Below are 21,544 nucleotides of genomic sequence, written 5' to 3' on the forward strand. Positions count from 1 at the left end.
AAAAAAAAAAAAAAAAAATCAAACGTAACAAAAGCTAAGCAAAGCAATTTATGGTTCAGTATCATGTCAGGTTGAGAGAAATTATGGCAAGCAAATTAACATTACAGAGTAGCAGCAAATGTTGTAGGTTAATACTTTGCAAATGTGAAATATGTGGACGAAATTCAAATGTTTTCTTTTACTGTAAATCCTCACAAGTGCCCGGAAAGCTAATGGGAGGGCGTTAACCTATGCACTTCAGGGTTGCGCATAGGTATAACACTGTTTTTAAAGCCTACAAGTACATGAAAATATCTTTTAATGTACAACACAAATGCTGTTGTCTCCCTCTTAAAGCAGCAATATTTGCAAACGTATAACAAATGATCATACCTTTTTTTTTTCTTCAACATTGTGACCAACTTGTACCTTAACAGTTTCAAGTATACAGTACTGCTTTCTTTGATGCACCAATTGTTAAATAGGTCTCTAGATTGTTAGGCATCAATCCTGTAACAAATATGGACCGATATGCTGCTGCAATAGACACAAATAATAATTAAAACACATACATACATACAAACAGAAAAAAACTATTAAATTAACAAATGGCCTACTCAAAAAAATAATAAAAAAAGACAAATAAAAACAAAAGTAAGTGCACTATAGTCCAGACACAAGCAGGTACCGTAACAGTACAGCAATTCACAAATGAAAAATGTTATATTCACATAATCCGAGAGTCTATCAAAACTAGAGTTATTACCTCTTCAGAAAAGGGTGTGAGCAGAGGTAAAAGTGAGAAGATAAGAGTTGGCACAGATTAGTATATACTACAAGAAAAAAAGGGCTGGGAAATAGATACAGCTTGTTGTAATACAAACTGGCAAACACAGGGGCATCATACACATTTACTTCACCATCCTAAATTCCCTCAGTGGCAAAACCATATTGTCTTTGTAGGGCAAAACTAAAAGGATATGCACATTGTCCATTGTAACAGTAATATTGTCTCTTGGTACTCTATACACATCAAGGAAATGCGTCCAATAAAGCTTGACATGTTTTGGTTATAAGCCAAGTGTACCCTGGCTTGTTGCTGCTTTAACAAATGAGAAATGTTATGTTCTGACCTGAGAATTTAAAGCTACTGAATTACACTTATCTAAACTAAGAGAGATTCTCTTTGAGGGTTCTGGATCGTCATCCCATACAGTACATGCTAGCATTTGGAAAACAATCCAGCTGAGGTGCAATTTGCTATCATGAGAGTTTTTGGCTTGAAACAAGCTCCCCATGGGAGCCTGTGGATTTTTTCCTACTCCATGTTTTTGTATACAATATAAGCTCAGTCAAGCATCTGCAACAGTTCTGTCCATAACAAAAATCAATCAATATCTTGCCAGCATATCAATATGGGAAAAACAATCCTGAGTCAATCATTTGGTACTGTAATTTTTTTGGGTTAAGAGAAACTTTGGAACTGCAGTTTAAAAAGTCTTATTTTTTTCTTTAAGCAAGGGATCCTTTTGTCACTCCTACACACTGAACATATCCATTCTGATACTACTGAAGCTTGCGTCTAGGACAGAGGCCGGCTTAGCCTTGACTTCCAACGCATTATCTAAGTCTTCCAGCTTCTGGCTTAGCTCATTGTCAGACTCATCTGAACAACTCTCGGTGGGTAGTGAGGTTGGAACCCCTGAGGTGCTGCAGGAAGTTGAGGTAACCGTTGAAGGTGAGGAGAGGGGGGGAGGGGGAGAGGCAGACGGGGAGGAGGAAGCAGCTTTCCGGGCTGTGGTGGCCTGGAACAGGACATTTGGCCAGGACTTCATGGGCAAGCGAGAGAGATGAGGAAAGGTGTTATTAGAAGAAGCTGCAGACTGCGAGGTAGATGTGGTGTTAGGAGTAGGGGAGCAGACAGAGTGAGGTAATAATCTAGTATGCTCTTTGGCATTTCTCATTGCTTGTTTGATTGTTTTCTCTTTGTGCAAGCTCGACTGAAGGTGTTGGCCAAGTGCTTCATTCCCATCAACAACCACATTACAGGCAACACAAGTGTAGTTGCTCACTGCCTTTCGAAGCACTGTGTCTTGCAGGTCAGTAAAAGGATGTCCGAAGTAACAGAAGGACTTCTGATGACGCACCACTGAATCTTCGTCAGCAAAAATCATCTGGCACTTCCTGCATATAAACTCATGCTTGACAGACGGTACAATAAAAGCATCTGGAAAATCCATGGTACTTTTGGTATCTGTTTTCCGTTCTTCTTTTGTGCTTTCAGTTGAAGAGCCTTTGTTGTTGTCATCCTTAGCATCGATAGCTTCTTTTTCTTTGAAGGAGGTGGCTGTGGTGCTTTGGATGCCATGGGGGGTCTTCACAGGGGCTTGTTTCTGCTGCTTCTGCTGCTCAAGTTGTTTCTGCTGCTGCTGCTGCTGCTTCTGCAGGGAATCCTGGAGGGACTGTTGGTACTGCTGATACTGCTGCAGGAGGGCAGTCGATGAGAGACCAGCAGCCATGGCCGCCTGCGGAACTGCCGGGCCATACGGGAACAGACTCTCCATTCCGCACAGTGGTGGGAAATAGCCCCCCGTTTGGACCCCTCGCGGAAGCTGGGGCGAGAAGCAGTTGGGAAACCCAGGAAGAAAGTATGGCAGGAACTGTCCCCCCAATAACGAGCTGGGATCACCTGTGGCAAGAGCGTTTTGAAGTGCTTGAAGCTGTGTGGCATCTAGTGCTGTCTCACTCCCTGGTTTCCCTGGAGCTGGACTCGGCTTCTCCCTTTTTTTGGCCATGCTGGGGGTTTCTGGGCGTGAGCCGCTGTCGTTCTCTCTGTCTTTCACCTTCATTTGAGATTGCATGTCTCCTGGTTTCTTGCTGCTGTCTCTCTCTGGGTCTTTACCTTGCTGCTCTGTATGGTTTACTGCTGCCAAAGATGTGGAGGGAACAGGAGGAGGAGGAGGAGGTGGAGGAGGAGGAGGAGTCTGCAGAAGAGTCTTGGTTGGGGTAGTGCTGAGAGACATGGCAGGAGAGGGGGTGGCTGGTGTAGGGAACCCAAGCATGCCAGCACCGGGAGACGCTAAAGCTGAAATACAGTGGTATATAAATATGGAAATATTCAATATTTAAAATTTCAACTCCAAATAACTATGGAAATTTGTTGTATAAGTCTAAAAGTGCTTAATTTGTCACTGGCTGTCTTCATCAATTGTTAAGATTTTGTTATGGATCAAAACTGTCACATGCGCTTTATGATAATTTCAAATTTCCAATATATTATTATTACATAAATATACCAAACCTATGACAGGGGGAAAACATAGACAAACAAAGAAACATAAACACATGGTATAGATGCATTTGTTGAAAAAACAATATAGAAAAAAAATCTCTTAAATTGCATTTAGCAGTTCAACTATGATGCTGTTTTTATGCATGCACTTATTCCCACCACTTTGATTTTAAAATAGTTTTAAAAATAAGACTTTGACAAACACCACTGTGGTACAGAACAACCAGTAGTAGAGTAGAATAAAATTGTGCATGATAATGCTCAGTTCATAAAGCTTCTAATCAGTCTAACTTTTTTTTTCATTATTTGTCATACTAACTCACCAGGTGTGTTGGGTGGGAAAACAGGAAGTGATGATGGCCCATTGACCCCAGGAAGAAGCACTGGTGGAAGGCCAGATAATCCTGGGTAGCCCGAGGGTAGGCTAAGGCCATGAAGTGCATTACTGCTGTCCACTGAAGTCTGTTGCTGCTGGCCAGGCAGACTTAGTCCTTCACCAGCTTTCTTCATACGGTCCAGTTCTTGCTGGGCCATCAGCTGACGGACAGTGGTTGGTGCTAGGTAGTCCTTTTCTCTATCCACCTGGTTTCCCAGGGTTTCTTGCACTTTGGTAATGTGCTGCTTGGAGAAGATGTGGTCTCTGACAGACATCCTGGCAGTGTACTTTACACCACACAATGTACACTCAGGTCTGGGCCCCTCTGGTGAGCCTTGACTTATCATGAATGGCTTTCCAATGTTAATCTTAAATTTCTTTTCTTTTGCACGGGCATTTTGGAACCACACTTGGACAACCCGTTTTGGAAGTCCAATCTCGTTGCCCAGCATCTCACACTCTTGCATTGTAGGAGTGCGATAGTCACTAAAACAAGCTTTGAGCACTTTGAGTTGAAGGTTACTCATCTGTGTCCTGAACCGCTTGTGGCCTGGGCGATCTCCGCCGTTGTTGACTTTCCCAGACTTGCTGAAGGGGTTGCCTGCCCCAAAAGGACTGGGGGAACTGGGATCAGCTAGGCTTGAAGATTCGCTTCTGTCATTGATGTCATCCATTTCATCGTCTCTGGAGCTAAAGTATGAGTCACAGTCTTTTCCAGAGAAGCTGAGGGCAGGACTCACCATGCTGAATTGAAATCTTTCATTGCCGCTCTCAGAATTTGGCATCAAGCCACCTTTGTTATCATTAAGCTTGTCCCCACCATTGGCAGTCAGGTTCTCAACCTCATTGTTATTACACTCATCTCCAGTTGTAGCATCACTTATGGCTGTGTTAATTGACGATGTCTCATCAAAGTCCATTTTACTCAGATCATAGGTTGAAGCTTCTGCTGAATTGTTATTAGGCCCTTCAGTTTCATCACAGTTTTCAGCTTTTATGGATGAAGGGCTAAAGAAGTTTTTTATCTGCGCCTCAGATGGTTTGATTGGAGTAGAGGATGCAGCAGGGAGCTCATAGTCATTTTGCTCAGTCTTGGTTGGGAGCTGAGTGTGGTCAAAAAAACTATACTTATTTGGACTTTCCCCTCTTTCGTTGTCTTGATTCATCATTGGGCTTGGGGGCAAGCTAAAGCCTGCCTGCTTAGCCTCGTGCCAATGCCTCGATCTTATATGACTGTCTAAGGCAGATTTCGCCTTAAACAGTGCTCTACAAAAGGGACATTTCTTGTGGGACTGGGAAGGACCTATGGCCCTAAATTGCCCCTTTCTTTCTCTTGCTCGTGTATTTTGGAACCAGACTTGCACTACTCTCTTTTTCAATCCAACCTCTCGTGCAATGTGGTCCAACATTTTCCTTGTTGGGTTAGAGTCAAGCAGGTATTTGTCATAAAGAATTTCCAGTTGTTCTGGTGTGATGGTGGTTCTTAGACGTTTATCTCTGTGTTGTTCCTCCCCGCTGTTTCCACCATCTTTGTCATTACCATTTTCCTCCTTCTCATCCAGTTTCCTCTTCATTGCTGCAGACGCTGCAGCAGAAGCCATACTGGAACTGCCCTGGGATGGGATTTGAGTCAGTCCTCCAGATAAGAGCTGGCTTGCCATTAAGGGATTGTTGGGGTCAAATATCATGTATGGCATATCAATGGGTCGTTCAAGGAACTGAGAGTGAAGAAATTGATTTTGGGCTGCCAAAAAATGCATGTGCTGATGCTCTTGCCACAGTTCCACAGTGGGGAATGCAATCTTGCATTGATCACACTGATACTGAAGCATCTGATGGGGCAGACTGTTAGTGAGTGAAGAAAGAGCCATTGAAAGAGGGCTTGAGGGCACTGCAGCTGCCTGGGGTTGGGAATGGGGTCTTGACAACTGAGGCTGGGGAGTTTTCTGAGGAGGTGGCTGCGGCGTGCAAGCTTTGGACGGTCTGGGTTCTGGTAATGATTTTATAACAGGTGAGGACGCAGTCTCAGCTTGTTTAAGTTCAGCTTCAGAGGGAATATCTGGTTTGGGTGATGTTTTCCCCATGGGGCCTCGAGGTGAGGCCATGACAGGAGAAGTTGAGCCAGAACTGCTGGCAGTTCCTGCATGGCAATGTTTTGTTAGATCTGAGGAAAGATGGTTGGTCTTGGGTAGACACTGATCGGTATCTATGTATTCCTCACAGGTATTGTCCTCATTCCCCTCCTCATCTTCATCCTTATAACACTGCTTTTTCTGGTGAGTTATAAGATCAAAGATGCGTGGGAACACAATGTTGCACTTCTTACACTGATACTGCATGTTGGTGGTTCTAATGTATCGTTCATTGGTCAGCTCTTTCTTCTCACAGTCCTTCGAATCTGCCTGGTTCTCATAGCTCTTACGAGCTTTCTGACGAGCATTTTGGAACCACACGACGATTACTCGAGTGGGTAGATTGAGTACAGTGGACAGCTGTTCAATTTCATCATCTTTTGGATAGGCATTAGTGTCAAAGAAGTCTTGTAGCACCCTCAATTGGTAATCAGTGAATCGGGTCCTGGAGGACCTCTTATTAATGGCTGAATCACTTCTATAGTACTCCTGTGAGCTGAGTTGGGACTCCATTCGAATGTCTTCCAAAGTCGTAATGGGAGGAATATTGAAATTGTAAGGAGAGTCTTTACTCCGCTGTCTTTCTTTGAACAGGGTGTTGCGGAACCAGTGTTTAATGACTTTTTGGGGCAGGCCAGATTTTTCAGACATCTCCTGAATTTGCTCCTCATTGGGAGAATTATTGATATCAAAGTTTGCACGAAGTATCTTAAGCTGCTCGTCAGTAATACGGGTGCGTGGTCGCTTAAACTGAGACTGGCGAAGGAAATTTGGATCAAGACCCAACTGTTGTTGACAAAGCTGTGTAAGATCTGTGGAAAGGGAGTCCATAGTGGGAAGCTGCAGGGCCAGCTGAGGGGGCAAGCCTGGGTGCTGGACAGACTGCATCATTAGAGGGGGGAAAAGAGGAAGATCTAAGGGAACAGGAAGCTGCACTTGGGGTGGGGCAGGTGGGGCAGCAGATGGAGGAGGCGGAGGTGGGGGTTGGGGGGTTGTCTGGTGAGATGGCTGGTGAACAGTTTGATGGGGAGCAGAAACTGGTGACGGTACTGGTGTTTGTGGTTTGGAGATTGGCGTAGATGGGGGCTGAGGAGTTGTCACCGGTGCTGGAGCAGTAGGCGGGGGAGGTGGAGGCGGGGGTGGCGGAGGGGGTGGAGTCTCAGGTGAGGAAGGATTTATTGGATACAGCTTGTCATATGCCTCTCTGTACTGCTGGGCAAACTTTTCAAGTTCCACATATGGGAAAAAGTGACTGTGTACATGTTCCTGGTGACTTTTGAGAATTAGCATGTTGGAAAACAGCTTCCCACACATACCACACTCAAGCTTATCAGTATTTGTCTCCACTTGATCAGCTCCATCTCTGTTTTTCTTCTGGCTTTTTTGTCTGTTTTCGTTGTATTGGATAACGAGCTCAAATCCAAAGTTCTCTAATAAAGCTTTGGCTGCATTACCTCTTGCTCCAGATACAATGCGAGGAGGGGGAATCAGAGGTTCAGGAAAGGCTGACTTTTTAGAGTCTCTGTTGTCTTTCCCTCCGTCACTGATTGCATCTCCTGCATTTTCCATCTTTGCTCTGATTTCTAGTTTTTCAGAGAGGTCCTCTGCGTCTCTTGACATTTGAAGATCTGAGACAGAAATGGTGCTAGAATCTAATTTGGGTTTTTGGTTCTGCAGTTGTTGCATTTGCTGGTTTTTCTGTTGGTGAAGCTGAGACTGTGTCTGAGAGGCTTGCTGTTGTTGCTGAGCCTGTTGCTGAGCCTGAACTTGCTGCAGCTGGTGCTGCTGCTGCATCTGCTGCTTAAGGTCCTCTAGGAATGATCCAGTAAGACCAGGCATGCCAAAAGCTGCAGCAGAATGCAGAGCAAGTTCTGGGTTTAGATTGAACTCTGCTCCTGGTATGTAAAAAGGAAAGAGAAACTGTGGTTGTTGAAACTGCAGGAGTGCTTCAGGGGTCATTGGGAAATGTGGGAAGAAAGCTGGATTGAGGAACTGAGGCTGGAAAAAGGCAGCCTGTTGTTGAAGTTCATGTTGAAGCTGCAGCTGCAGCTGGGCAGATGACTGAGCTGACTGGTGACTGCTTGCCTGTGCCGTAACATGATCAGTAGTTGAAGCTTGTTTGGTATTGTTGCTGTTATTGGGTTCTTTTGGTTCTGCAGCATTTTCTTTGTTAGAGGAGGGTGTGCCACTTCTAGCAGTGTCAACATTGGTAGTATTTCCTTGTGTACTTGGGCCTGGACTTTTTGTAGGCGCTGGACCACTGCTGGAAGTGGTACTGCAGCTGTTTGTGTCACTTTTGGCAGTTCTGGCTTTGGTCTGGTGGAGGACTGATCTCATGTGAATCTCGAGTGTTGAGCTTTGGCTATAAGCAACATTGCAAATATTGCATTTGAATGGTTTATTGTCAATACTGTTGGTTGTCTCCTGTGGAACTGGGCTTGATGCTTCTTGAAGGACCTTCTTCAATTTATGCAGATGGGACACAGAGTTATAGTGAACTAAAAGAATGTTCTTCTGGGTGAAGGACTCTTTACATACTGTGCACTTGTAAGGTCGAGATGGGTCCAAGAATTTTTCCATTGTAAAGTTGGGCCCTTTTCTAAATGGTAGGGTTCGCTTTGGTTCAGATCCCATGTCATCTAGCAGAGAACTACTATCACTTCCCGTTGGACTTGGCTTTTCTTCTTGGTCCATTTCATCATCTTTGTCTAAGTCATGTTCAAAGGCCTGAGCTTCCTCCAAGGCCCGAGCTTCACTCTCAGTGATATCGCCATTTAGTGGCAGATTTCCAATCAGCTGCTGCACTTCTGCTTCAGTAAGTTCAGGGTGACCATTCTCCAAATGCTTCCTGAGGGCTAGAAATGTCCTGAAGCTACGCTGGCAAAGACTGCACATGGTGGCTGCTCTGATGGCATGGTATTGAGAGTGGATCTGAAGCTTCTGCATTGTCTTGAATGCCAAGCTGCAGTGGTTGCAACGATATTTGTAGACATGGCGGTCAGACACAGAGAGCTGTTGTTGTTGTTGTTGGAGTCTTTGTAGCTCACTGAGATGGTCCTGAAGATTTTCAGGGGACTTGCCATCATGGGCTATCCCTGGGGATCTCTTCCAGTCCGGGGCCTCCGAAGCCTCTTTTGGAGGCTTGAGTTCTTCACCTTGAAGGTCTGTTTCATTTTTGTCTTGACTCGCTTGCTCATCTTTTGACATGTTTCCTATAAGAAAAACAAACAAAAGAAAAAAAATATATCAAGAACATGAGTAAGGGCAGTACAAAACACAAAATGCTCATTGATTTTTATGATATTCCCAAAGAAAAAACCTTTAGGAGAAATTTTAAGAAAAATCTTACTTTATAAAGGGGGAAAAAAAGTCAAGTAGAACACAATGCTCACCTTGAGACTTTCCTGACCCATCAGTGATAGATGTAGAGGATTCCATCAAAGATGGACTCTTTTCTTGACCAGTCTGAGAATGCATCACATTATTTGGTGAAGCTGTATCAGGGCCGACAACCTGCCAAGACAAAAGAAAATTCTTTAACAATCAAAAAACATTACTAACATGCTTAAAACAATGCTAGTCAGCTAAGGTTTTCTCCAAAAGAACAGGGTTTTTACTGACAATTTCTAAATACTGTAAATCATTCTTCAGCTACATTTTCTTGGAATAATTTTAATAAATTAGGTAAAATGTACATATGCAATTCAAGTAGTTCACTTTTATTTTGTACATACAGTTAGAATAAGCTTTTCCACACAGTCGGGAGCCACGCTGTGCAGGTGAGTCAGATGCAGCTGCAGGTGAATCTTGTTGCTTAGAACATCCTGGCATAGAGGACAGCGGATCACTGGCTGCATGGAATGCTGGGACATCACATGGAGCTGCATACGGTTGGCATCTTTACTGCTGTAGTTGCAGTAAGGACATTGCTGAACCTGGAAACAAAAAAGTACATTAAATATGTGGTTAATATTTTTTTCATAATTTGCTGGGGGGTTTATTTTCCACTTTGTCCCAACACAATCCCCCACAGCTACCAATTCTGAAGCTTAAATTAAGTCACCAAACAAAGATAAACTATTTTTTAAATATATAATTCACTTAAGTCTTACTACTCATGCAATTTTATTATTACAAAACATGTCTGGCCACAATTTTTAATTTAGGAGATTACATATGACAAAGGTGTGTACTCTCCCAAGCTATGTCTTGCCCTCATTACAAGGAGTACTCTAAGAATAGCCGGCTCCCTACCACCTGTCTTAATAGAATCCATTTCTGAAATGACTAAGTCCACCCTCCTTGCAGGTCTCAGAACCAGACGAGCTAATACTTCATAATCTAATTTAAAAACACATATAATTTAAAGAGATGCAAAAAGGGGAAAAGAAGCAGGGAGGGAGGCCTAAGGCTAGTGCTGGTGTTCCACTTAAGAACACAAAGGATGGCCTATTGTGCTTGATGCTAAAAAGCTCTGTCAGGAAGGGAATGGTGGGATGCATTTAACCCTTTGAATGAAAGCTGGCGCCAGCCCCTGCTAAATGCTTGGCTTAGCATTTTTGCTTCTTACAGTTAAGTATCTTCCCATTAGCTTATCCCACAGTGACAGTGAAGGTTAGATTTCATTAGTGCCAGTGAACCTGGCTCATTAGCCATTAACTCTCTCCAATGACAAACTCCAATAAACATTTTGTGTATGAACCAAAGTTTCACCACATAAGCAAAGATTCATGAAAGAGAACGTAGTGACTTAAAAGTCAGACTATCACTAAGCTAACTTTGAAGAGCAGTTGTAAAGAAGTACATTTCAAGTTGTTAAAGTGCTCTAGAACTACAATTAGTTTAGCATTTTAGTTTTTTTTTTTTTTTGCAAAGCCATACCTGTTCACTGGTTGAAGTCTTCCCCTCGGCAGATTTCGGCCTTTTGGGCGGACTCTCCATTTGTCGATCTGGCAGGTGGGAATGTTTGACCATAGCGTTCGCTGCAGTAATCTCTTTGGTTATGGCATTCACTCCTGGTGACAGAGAAGGTAAAGCATTGAAATTAACATCATCATATTTTCCATACTGTAAAGAGCGCCAGATCATAAGGCGCACCTTCAATAAGGGGCCTATTGTTAAATTTATTTCAAAGACATGGCGCACGAAGTGAGACAAAAAAGTCAGAGATAAGTCCATCAGTCAGATTCTATTAACTGTATTCACAGTAATTCCAATTAATGTTAGTGACATGCTAAACGTTAGCCACATTAGCATATTTACAACACCTGTAACTCCCAACATGTAAAAAAAAAACAGACTCATACATACCGCTAAAACAAAGGTTACTCTGCCACCTTAGCATTGTAACAACACTTGTAACTCCCAACCTTATTTGCAACTCATAAAAAAATAGACTGATAACACTAAAACAAATGTTACTGAGACTATGCTAACTTCCAACATTGTTCACAGCACATAAAAAAACTGTCCAATACCGCTACATGTTAGCAACATTAGCATATTCAGAACACTTGTAACTCCCAACCTTATTTGCAATACATAAAAAACAGACTGATATCTCTAAAACAAATGTTTCTGTTACTACGCTAACTCCCAAGGCTTTTAGAATCATGTAAAAAAAAAAAAATCCAAAACCATTACAGGTTAGCCACGTTAGGACATTCACCACACTTTTAAATCCCAAACTTATTTGCAACACATAAAAAAAAAGACTGACCGCTTAAACAAATTTTACTCTGAGTATCCCAAGTCTCAACTTTGCTAGTAAAATGTAAAAAAAAAAAAAACGTCCAAACAGTTCAATACCGCTACATGCTAGCCACGTTAGCGTAGTCACAACATTGGTAATCCCCAACTTTATTTGGAACACATTGAACGACATACTAATACACACACAAAAACAGTCCGACTCCCTGCAACAGGTTAGCTGCATTAGCATAGTCATTATACCACACAACCTTGTAAAAAAACTTGTAAAAAAACAAAACAGAACAATATTTTGACAAAGCGCCATATACCTTTTGAAATCACTTCGACATATGTAATCTCAATCAAGATTAATCTATATACAAGGCGCTCCAGATTATGAGGCGCATTTCATTTTGCTTTCTTTTTTTTTTTTTTTTATCTTTTAGATGTGCCGTTTAATGTAGAAAATACGGTAGTCATCAACTAATGCAAATATTAAGTTGCAAAATAAAAAACTGTCAAAAGCTAGACCAGAATGACATGTTTATCCATGTATCATGGCTACCTAATTAAAAAGGGGGTTGATCAAGTCTTTCAGAGCAAAAGTTGTGCCACTTAAAGTTTATATCAGATCAGCAATTGATTAAATATTATTGACAACATGAATGATATAAACAAATGTACTAAATTAATATTCAGCAGAGGAGACATGCTTATTACAAAAATAATTTGACACCCCGATATTAGCATGGATACAAGCATGAACTGTATAATTCGCATTCGTATACCCCAACCCAGCTCTGCCCCGAGGACATGTAAAATGGGAAAAACTCGGGCCTGCTCATTATCACAGCACGACATACATTAAATGTTATGGTAATATTATACACTTCATTAGTTCATATACATTTCCCCAGCTGCCTCAGCCACTCCTCTGTCTGTGTAAGATGCAAAATTTTCGGGGTTTGGTCACGGCTGGTAATACAGTAGCAGCACCCCTTGTGTGTTTGTTTGTATGTGTGCTTGTAACTGTGTCTGTGTGAAACGTTAACAGCGGGGCTCAGCGTGCAGAGATCAGCCTCTGGTTGTATTTAGTAAATGCTGTAGCCACTGATAAATCTTTCATTAGCCTCATCCGAAGATACAAGCCGTGCAGGGCCTGCTGTACTCTGCAATTTACACACTGTGCACAACACAAAGACACAGCAACATCGTTTCTCCCTCCCTCCTTCCCTCTGTCTTCCTTGCCCGCTTCCTCCCTTTTTTTTTTTCTTTCTTGGCTTTCACCCCCTCCACCCCCATCCCCTCCCTCATCTGGTCACTCAAGGCAATATGTGAGCCTCACTCTTGCGAATCAACGCTTCACGCTAGATGCACAAATGGAAAGAAAGGGAAATCAAAGCACCGATACATGGGGAGGGAAGGGGGGGGGGTTGAGAAAAAAAAAAAAAAACATTTTTTATTTCATATTATTCTGTGGCTCGTGTTTGTATTGGGCGCATATCAATTCCGCTGGCCCGTTCATGCATTTTAATTCTGTTGCATTAAGTAGGCGTTCCACTTATTTTATTTGTAATCCCCTATATCTGGAGCCTGAAATATTGGCCTGTCAAGGAAAGTGACAAGAGAGAGGGAGGGAGGGAAGAAATGAAGAAAGAGAGAAAGAGGGGAGGAAAAAAAATACAAGGGCACAATGTGCATTTCCAAGAACATCCGAGAATTGCTCTGCAGCTCTGAAGAGCGAGGTAATCTCATCTTCCACTGCTTGTGATGGCCCCTACAGGCCTGGCATGTATTTGTGTGTGTATGTGTGTGCTTCATGTCAGGCCTCTGACACTCTATTGGTCAGATTGGCCCAGGCTGGAAGCACCCGTCACATCACCTGACCTTTCCAAAGCCCGCATCCCGCCTCCCATATTTATTATAACCATTTCTAATTTCAACTTTCAATTTTTGCCTCCATCTTTCAGTCAATTTGCAACTAAATTACATCCCTGAGAAAGGAGATGAGGCGATTGTCGGACAAGAGCCTGCAAACACATTTACAACGCGGCAGGGGAAAGGGCCCACACATCACCATTGATTACTGTCATGCTGAATGTAAATGTTAGTTTGTGTACTGTGTGTGAGTGTGTGTGTGCATCAGAGAGATCTGTCCTTCTGGTTCAGACTTGTCTTTGACCTAGTGGATTTATCAACATGAATAAAACTGAAATGCAAAAAAAATGGAGGATGTTGAGGAGCAGTGCTCTCTCTTCCCTCGATTTAAATGGAATGTCCTAAGTTTGAATACTGAAACCTGATCTAAAATGTGGGTCAGCCATAATCAAAAAAGAAATGATTAAACTTCTTTCTTTACTTTAACCTGCGCCATATTTTTGTGCAGCATATAAAATCAGAAAAATAACAGAAAAGTATTCCTTTGTCTCCAGACCTAATGAGCGTCCTGCCCCACATGCCTCATCTTTCCTGTCCTCTTTCCACCTTCCCACTCCTCATCCATCCCTTCGCCCAGTGAAGTGGAGGGGACGGACAAACCAGAATCCCCCCTCCTCCTGCTATCCTTAACTCCACAAATGACAAATGTCTGTATGGGAGAGGACCTTGCTTGATTAGATAAATCAAAAGGTGATTTATGACACTCAGGCCTTTTTGCATTGCAGGAGGAGAGAGTGGTCCAGGCGCCACCCATCTTTATTTGCAACTGTCAGCGGTGTTTATTGAGCCTTGTATACACAGACACACAAAAAAAGGAATTACATTACAATAAGAGACACATTTTTTGGGGGAAAAAGGGAAGGACAAGAACAAAAAAGAGATTGAAAAGCAAATAGCGCCGCCTCAGTGTCTTCCGTATTTAAATAGAACTTTGAAAAGCACAAGGAGAAATGTCATAGAGCTATTTTAGAATCTGCCCTTCTGTGTAATTTTGTGGAAAATGTAATCCAGTCAAGTCAAACTTTTACATAAGCGAGTATATTACTGAATCCTCAGATTTGACTCGCTGCACATTCGCTGAAAAACAAAAGCAGCGATCTTGGAGAGCGACTTGGGGAGAATTTAACAGTCCGTTCTATCCCCCTTTTTTTTTTTTTTTGCTGTGATTCTTAGCAGCCAAAAATATTAGTTGATTCCTGTCTCTTCATGACAAGAAAACACAAAAAAACAACAAACATGGATCAGAGATGGGGGCTGGGGTGCCTTGGATTTAGTATTCAATTTAGCTGTCCTGAGCCCTGGCAGACTGGCTAGCTTTACAGAGCAGTAAATCTAAGAGGGAGAGCTAGCCAAAGCAGACCAGGGAGGGGCGACCAGCATGATTTACTGGCCTACTGCTCTGGGGTTACGCATTAGGCTGACCTCCGGTCACCTGATAACATTACAGCAACACACTCTGAACCTCAAACTCCCACCGAAGCACTCAGCGGGTCCAGATCATGCCGGAGGGAAGCAAACAAAACGATCGAGGAGGAAAGAGTGAAAAGAAAGGGAGAGAAGACAGCCGTGGACAGATGTAGAGGAAAAGAAACGCGAAAGAATAGCATCTGTCTTTTATAGTTTGCGATCGGCGAGCCTTTCCATGTCTTGCCATATCCACTTTATGGCCTAATGAGATAAATATAAACACGGCCTTGTCAGATTTGACAAATTGTCCGAGACATTCAACAAGCTGTCATAACAGAGAAAACAGAGAAACTGCTGCAGGCTTGTAATTAAACATGCTAAAATCTTTAATATATTTTAATGTCCTTCAAACTGGGCTCCTTTTCAAAATACATGCAAATTCAAAAAAATCTGAATAAGAACAAGCCAATATGGAATATTTAGCATTAGACTTCTGCTCGAATGCAGTCGCATTTTGCTAAGCACTTATCTTCCCAATTCAGAATTGCCCACAAAAAAAAAAAAAAAAATTAATACATATTGCAGGATTGGACTGCGGGAATGATGAGTAATTTCTTTGCTAATTTAAAGCAGGTAGAGATCTGTAATTTCCTCCGGCTGCCTGACAGGCTCATTTCTATGCCGGGGCCTTTGTTTGGTTTGTTATTTATAAGAAGTGGGCCCCTGAGCTACGGTGGCGACATGTGCCATCCACACACAACACAAAGCTATCTGGAAGTAATCCACATCAAGGACATTTGCATGAAAAATGTAACATGGATTATAATTAATCTAAAGTGACATTGGATTAAAAAAAAAAAAAAAGACAATGTAAATGAAGCAAGGAAAACAGCTCTCACTGCCCCCTCTACCCTCATCTCCCCACTGCCGCCATTCTCTCTAGACATCCATCCCTCTCTGTATCCATCTTTGTTTAAGGGATCTTGGTCATGGAGATGAAGAGCACAAACACGCTGCTCACTTGCTCGCACTGTAATCCCTTCCCTGGAGATCTCCATATGGACACACACCATGTGCTCACAAAGACGCCTCAACATTTCAAGCCTGCCTAAGATGTGAGGCTGATAGAGAGGATATCCACTTCTGAAAAAAAAGCTTATAAAGTCCTTTAGCTTTTTTAAAAACACATATTTCTTTATGTTTCTTGCAATCGACCCCCATTTAACAACAAACACTGACGACAGATTTCTCTAAAATGGGCCTCAATACAAAAGCTTTAAAATAGAGGTGTGTGGCGGGAGGAGGGAAGGAGGGGGGGGGACCTTGACATTCTGTCGTGTCGCCTTTTTGCATGTGCGCGGCGGTGTTAAATGACGCTGGCAGTAATATGGAGCGGTGAACGCTTGGATGGTGGTTCCCCGCCAGTCCGTCAGACAGGCCTGTCATGGAGATAGAGCTGAAAGATAGATGACTAGCTAAAGTAATAGGGCCCCAGCCTCACTCAGCTCTCCTTCTGCCTCATTGAGCCTCACATTATGGAGCAAGGTATGGCGTGCGAGGAAGCAAGAGTCGGGGAGGGAGTTTCAGATGGATGGAGGGCGCGGAGGGTGGATGGAAAGGCCCCATGCAATATTCATTCTCAACCGTGGATTTCCATCTCATACATAAGGAGATGATATGAATTCCTATTTGGACAAATCAAATCTAACAAAGCCAGGGCTACCCCTGACCACAACCTCACAGCAGAAGCATTATGTGCTCCATATCTCATTTGTAATAAATAAATAAACCTACTTAAAATGCTTCTATTTGTGCAAATAAACAACAAAAAAACTTTCTTTTTTTCCAATTTTTTTCATCTCCTGCGATAAAGGCTTCAGATTGGACAACAATTAAGAGATGGATTGAGCCAGGAAAAAATGGGAGATGAAGAAAAATGCAGGGAGGGTGCTGGGAAAAAAAACTAATTTAAGGTTTGCAGGGATGCAGTGCAATATTAGAAAAACATATACACAACCCCCCCCCCCCCATCTAATCCTACGCTTATGAAAAATTAATATGTCATCGGAGAGGGCACAAGAACGAGAAAAGATTAATGCAAGGCGCTTATAAATTACAAGCACGCAAACTGATTTGATTAAAAAATAATCTGGGGCCTGGACATTGCCTGGTAATATCCACAACACTCAACTTATCCCTCTCTATTTTTTCCCCCCTCTCCTTCTTCCACTTTCTCCTCATCTCTGACTTTTTTTTTCTTTCTGTCAGATGGAAACGATTAAAGCAGGTCACATGGAGGCTGGTGAGCAGCGTTCACATGTTACACATGGTCTTATCTGAGAGCGAGATGAACGATAACTTGGAAGAAAACGGCGGCTTTTATGGTACTTTGGCGCATCCGGACTTACGTTCGGTTCTCCTCTCGGGCAGGTCTCGGTCGGTCTGGTTGGGCCGGGAGGAGGAGCGGGGAGGCCTGTCAGAGTCCTCGGCAGCATCTTCTGAAAACAAGGAAAAAGACTTCATTACCCATGATGCACTAAAACTTTAAAACTAGTTTATAGAGCTAACGCACACTGCAGCATTACATTTGTCCTTCTGGAAAGATTTCTGCTAGAACATGCACGGGTAATCCCCCGAAAAAACCCTTTTGTCAACACAGGGGTCAGGTTTACTCTAATGATCGGCATACCTCACCAGAAAATAATGCTAGTGACTGAAACACATGCTCCCCTCATTACTGTCCTGCCATGTTAATCCTGCAGGTTGAAACTTAATATGTGCTTAAATTAGAGATGCTAATCAATAAAAATGTTCATCTTTTTCTTCATTTGTTGAAAATATACTTCATTTTTGTTGTTATTTTTTATATAGACATCCATATTTGTGTTTACCTATTATTTTAATACAGAAAATGATATCATGCAACAACTTTACTGCTTATATTTGTTGCACAAAATGCAGAATTACGTAGAAAAAAAGTGACAAAAAGTTTCTAATATCATTAAATACGTTTTTAATGGAAGCTCTATATATGGCAAAAATAAATAGCCTGTGACCGCTGGTATACTGCACACTAATAGTATATCATTGTGTTTCTGCATACCTCAGTTAAAAAAAAATAAAAATGCATGCAACACAAAAATAGACAAACCAACACACATGTGCAGCTCTGTACTATTAGCAGATTAGCCTGCCCATCTCTGAGAGTTCAACCCCTTGTTTGATAATTCTGTGTATCTGCAGTGTTCTGCCAGTGGATTAAAGTGTGTGTACGTGTATCAGTGTGTGCGCGTGTGTATATGTGTCGCCAGCACAAGCCAACACTAATCCTAGCCGAGCCCCGGCGCTCTCTTTCATCCAGCCATCATTTGTCTCCGACTGGGCTGATGTCACTTTGTAATGAATTTTGAGCAGTCTGAGAGAGGCCAGATAACCAGGCACACTTGCGTGCACACACACACACACATATATACATATATACATTTATAAACAGATATAAATTTATATATGTGGCTCTATCTCAGCAGTAGAACACCAAATCCCAATCAAAGCAAAACAATTGCAAACACGCATCAGATCTCACACACACATAACCGTTAAAAATTTCATGTCTTCTAAATGAGGTGGGGGGTGCTGGCCTCCCTCACATAAACCCCTCTCTCTGTCAGGGAATGAAACTGCGATGTGTCTGTGTGTGTGCGCAGGTGTGTGTGTGCTTAAAAGAGCTGTGCTCATCAATCCTGCACCGCCGTAATAACCATACTTCACAACACACACCAGCCGCACTCACACCGAGTCATATTCACAGAAATCAGGCAAATGGTGCACTGAGGTCAGCGCGCATTTGCATACAATCACTTTGGCCATTGTGCGATGTGCAAGAGAGGTCTGCGAATCCCCCTTAGAAACATGATATGATTAACCCTTTTACATACCACATGGTGCAACCACACACACACACACACACAGGGACTAGCAGTGGCGCCATTGCTTTAAGCTGCAACACATTAAGTGGACATTATATACAGCATGAGATTTTTAAGGCAGATGCTGGTGTGTGATTGTGGAGGAAATTGTGTTGGTGTGTGCTTGCAAACAGAACCCTCCCTCTCTCTTTTTTATATATATTAGCACATGCTGTGCACATTTTGTGTGCATATATGTGTGTGTATGTGTGTTTATAAGGGAAAGAGAAAGAGACTGGGACTGCACTCTGCTCCTGATGTTTTATTAATACATCGGTGACAACGGAGATGAAATATCTCCTGTCAGCCAAGAGTGCCGGGCTGCAGAAATTGCAATTTTCACTGCTGGTGCTGCAGCGTCCATCTTCGTATTTTAATTCACCTTTCCAACATATAGAGGGGGGGAGAAAAAAAAGAAGGATGTGAGGGGTTTAAAAGTCCTTCATCAGTGGTTTATCTTTTCTCAGAGCTTGATTTTTTTGTTTAAAGGGGAAAAAAATAAAATCGAACACAGACTTTTATAGCAAAGCTGCTTTTTTCTTTTGTATAAGAAATTGTTTATGAAATGACAAAAATGTAAATAAAATCAGTCAAGTATGTAAAGGATAACAATAAAAGTATATGTGGAGCAGTGAAAGTGGTGAGGTGGGAGAGATCATAACACTGGGACTTGATTTTCACTTGCCTCCAGGGGGCAGCCTACCTGTAGCTACAGGATAGAATGAGGTGGAGAGAGGAAAAAAGTGAATAAAATTAAAGAAAAAGCAGGAAAAGCTATAAGTGATCATCTGGGTGTATTCAGTGTTAATCTATGTATCTGTTTTTTTACTTTATTTTTCTGTTCAGTTTGTATGTACGAGTATGCACGGTGGGAATGTGCTTCCACACGGAGGACATTCCCAGACGAGCTCTCTCCATACATCAGCTCAGCGTCTGCCCTCTGACTGACCCTGACAGCAACGCACTACATATGTGTGCACGCAACCGTGCAATCTCCTGTGCACGTATGCTGGTTTTTTTTCTTTGTTTGTGTGCAACCATTGATCAACTAAAGTGAGACAGTGACCATGCAAGAAGTGTGTCTGCATGCAAAAGACGGAGGGGACTCCTAGCCGTCAGCTTAATCGCTACCAGAGCCAAACTCCTGCAGTTGCCGTCCTCTACACACACATGTAGAGAGAGTGGTCCAGGCTGTGGAGGGTGTGTGATTTTGGCAGCCTGGTGAGACTCTCTTTGATGTGGGTCAGTCTGAACATTAAAGTCAGCCGGCCAGTGGGATTGAGATAACCACAGCTCCTGGGTTCGATTACCTTGTAACCAACATCAGCCTATATTTATCTGTTATGCAGAAAGAAAAATTAAGTGACTCCCGATCGGAGCTACAACCAACCTATTAGCTAAGATTTGAAAGCAAAAGCGGGCAATTTCTTGTCTAGTGAAAGATAAAATTTACAAAATGATGTCCTAATTTAGTTGCTCATTTTTCAACACAAATAAATCCAGCAGCGTGAAGTGTTCTGATGCTTGAAAACTCGGGGAGAAAAAAAAAAATAAGAGAAAAAGATGTTTGGAAGCAGAAAAATGGAGCAATAGACATATGGGAGATGGAGGCAATGAAGACTGTATCGAAAGTGTCAGCACAGTGTGTGTTTGTATGTGCGTGTGTGCCCTCTAGCTGTATAATGACCTGCTCTGAGACCACTCACTCCCCCTCCCGTTTCCCCAAAGGGCCCATAACCGCCATGCCGGGTCATTATGTGCCCGGTGGAGGACTCAGTCATACGGCACACAACTGAGGAGCGATGCTACGCCAAGGAAACTGGACGCTAAGGCTCCAAAATGGCTGAATTCATTAGCCGGGCTGAGCCACCTTTAATTTGCTTCCTTAGGGCTAGGATGGTGCTCATTAAAGGGGTTAAAAAAATATATAAAAAATCTCTTCCTCAACATTTTGTTTATCTTATATCACCATGAAAGTGGAGCATCAGCTGAAAGTGTAATTGCTGCCAAGAAAAACATCATAAGAAATCATTTTTAAGTCAAGCTATAGATATGTCTGGAAACACACTGGATTCTCTGTACATCTGTGGTAATAATACGGCCTTAATGTTCTGTGCAACACCCCTGACTGTCACGTCTCCCCAACTTAGGTGTGATGTTGATGCTGATTTCTTCCTACAACTCTGGTCGTGTCCCCTGTGAGCCCGCGTGTGCGCGTGCGAATACGTATGCTTGCAGCGGGGCCCTGTGATGTCACATTCCTGCGCCGCGCGCGTGGCTCTCGTTTGGCCTCTAGGTTTTAAGGAGAGAGCTTTGAAACATTACACCATCACACACACTCCCCGCCATGCACTCACACACACACAGTCAAGGGCCAGTGGTAATGCTGCCAGAGTAATAACCTTACAGACTTACTGAACTCCCTCCCTCGCGTTCTCTCACCCTCAAATCTTTATTTACCCTACTCCCCATCTTTATCCCCCCCACCCTACTTTCCCCTGTACCTTTCCCCCCGAATTTCAGTGCGTTTAACAAGCATTTAGATCTTAACCAGATGTTGTTAATGTAGCATGTCTAAAATACTAAACATCAACCCAGCAGAGAGGGTCCACAGCTCCTGCACAGGGCCTGGGAATAACTCACTCAAACACACACGCACACCTACGCTGGAGAACACGCACTCGCTCCCACACAGCTTTATTTCATGCAAAAAATGCATTCCAACATGTAAACACACGGGTTGCCATCCACACGCTCAAATTCA

At 42.7% G+C, this 21,544-nt stretch overlaps 1 protein-coding gene across 3 annotated transcripts in view; it reads right to left on the reverse strand.

Moving 5' to 3' along the window:
• Positions 1–6: 6 nt before the first annotated feature.
• The window catches only part of zfhx4 (zinc finger homeobox 4), an 82,358-nt gene continuing 60,820 nt past the window's right edge, over positions 7–21,544 (reverse strand). For 2 of the 3 annotated variants that reach the window (XM_024279789.2, XM_024279788.2), the window contains exons 7-12: positions 17,224–17,313; positions 10,661–10,794; positions 9,514–9,714; positions 9,172–9,292; positions 3,595–8,991; positions 7–3,064 (exon numbers count right to left, since the gene is read on the reverse strand). In XM_024279789.2, the coding sequence (XP_024135557.1) occupies positions 1,518–3,064; positions 3,595–8,991; positions 9,172–9,292; positions 9,514–9,714; positions 10,661–10,794; positions 17,224–17,313 (7,490 nt within the window). In that variant the 3' untranslated portion in view covers positions 7–1,517. The remainder of the gene's footprint in view (positions 3,065–3,594; positions 8,992–9,171; positions 9,293–9,513; positions 9,715–10,660; positions 10,795–17,223; positions 17,314–21,544) is intronic. The other variant, XM_024279795.2, reaches the window with a different exon arrangement.

Source organism: Oryzias melastigma, linkage group LG20 (genome assembly GCF_002922805.2).
Source record: "Oryzias melastigma strain HK-1 linkage group LG20, ASM292280v2, whole genome shotgun sequence".
Lineage (NCBI taxonomy): Eukaryota > Metazoa > Chordata > Actinopteri > Beloniformes > Adrianichthyidae > Oryzias > Oryzias melastigma.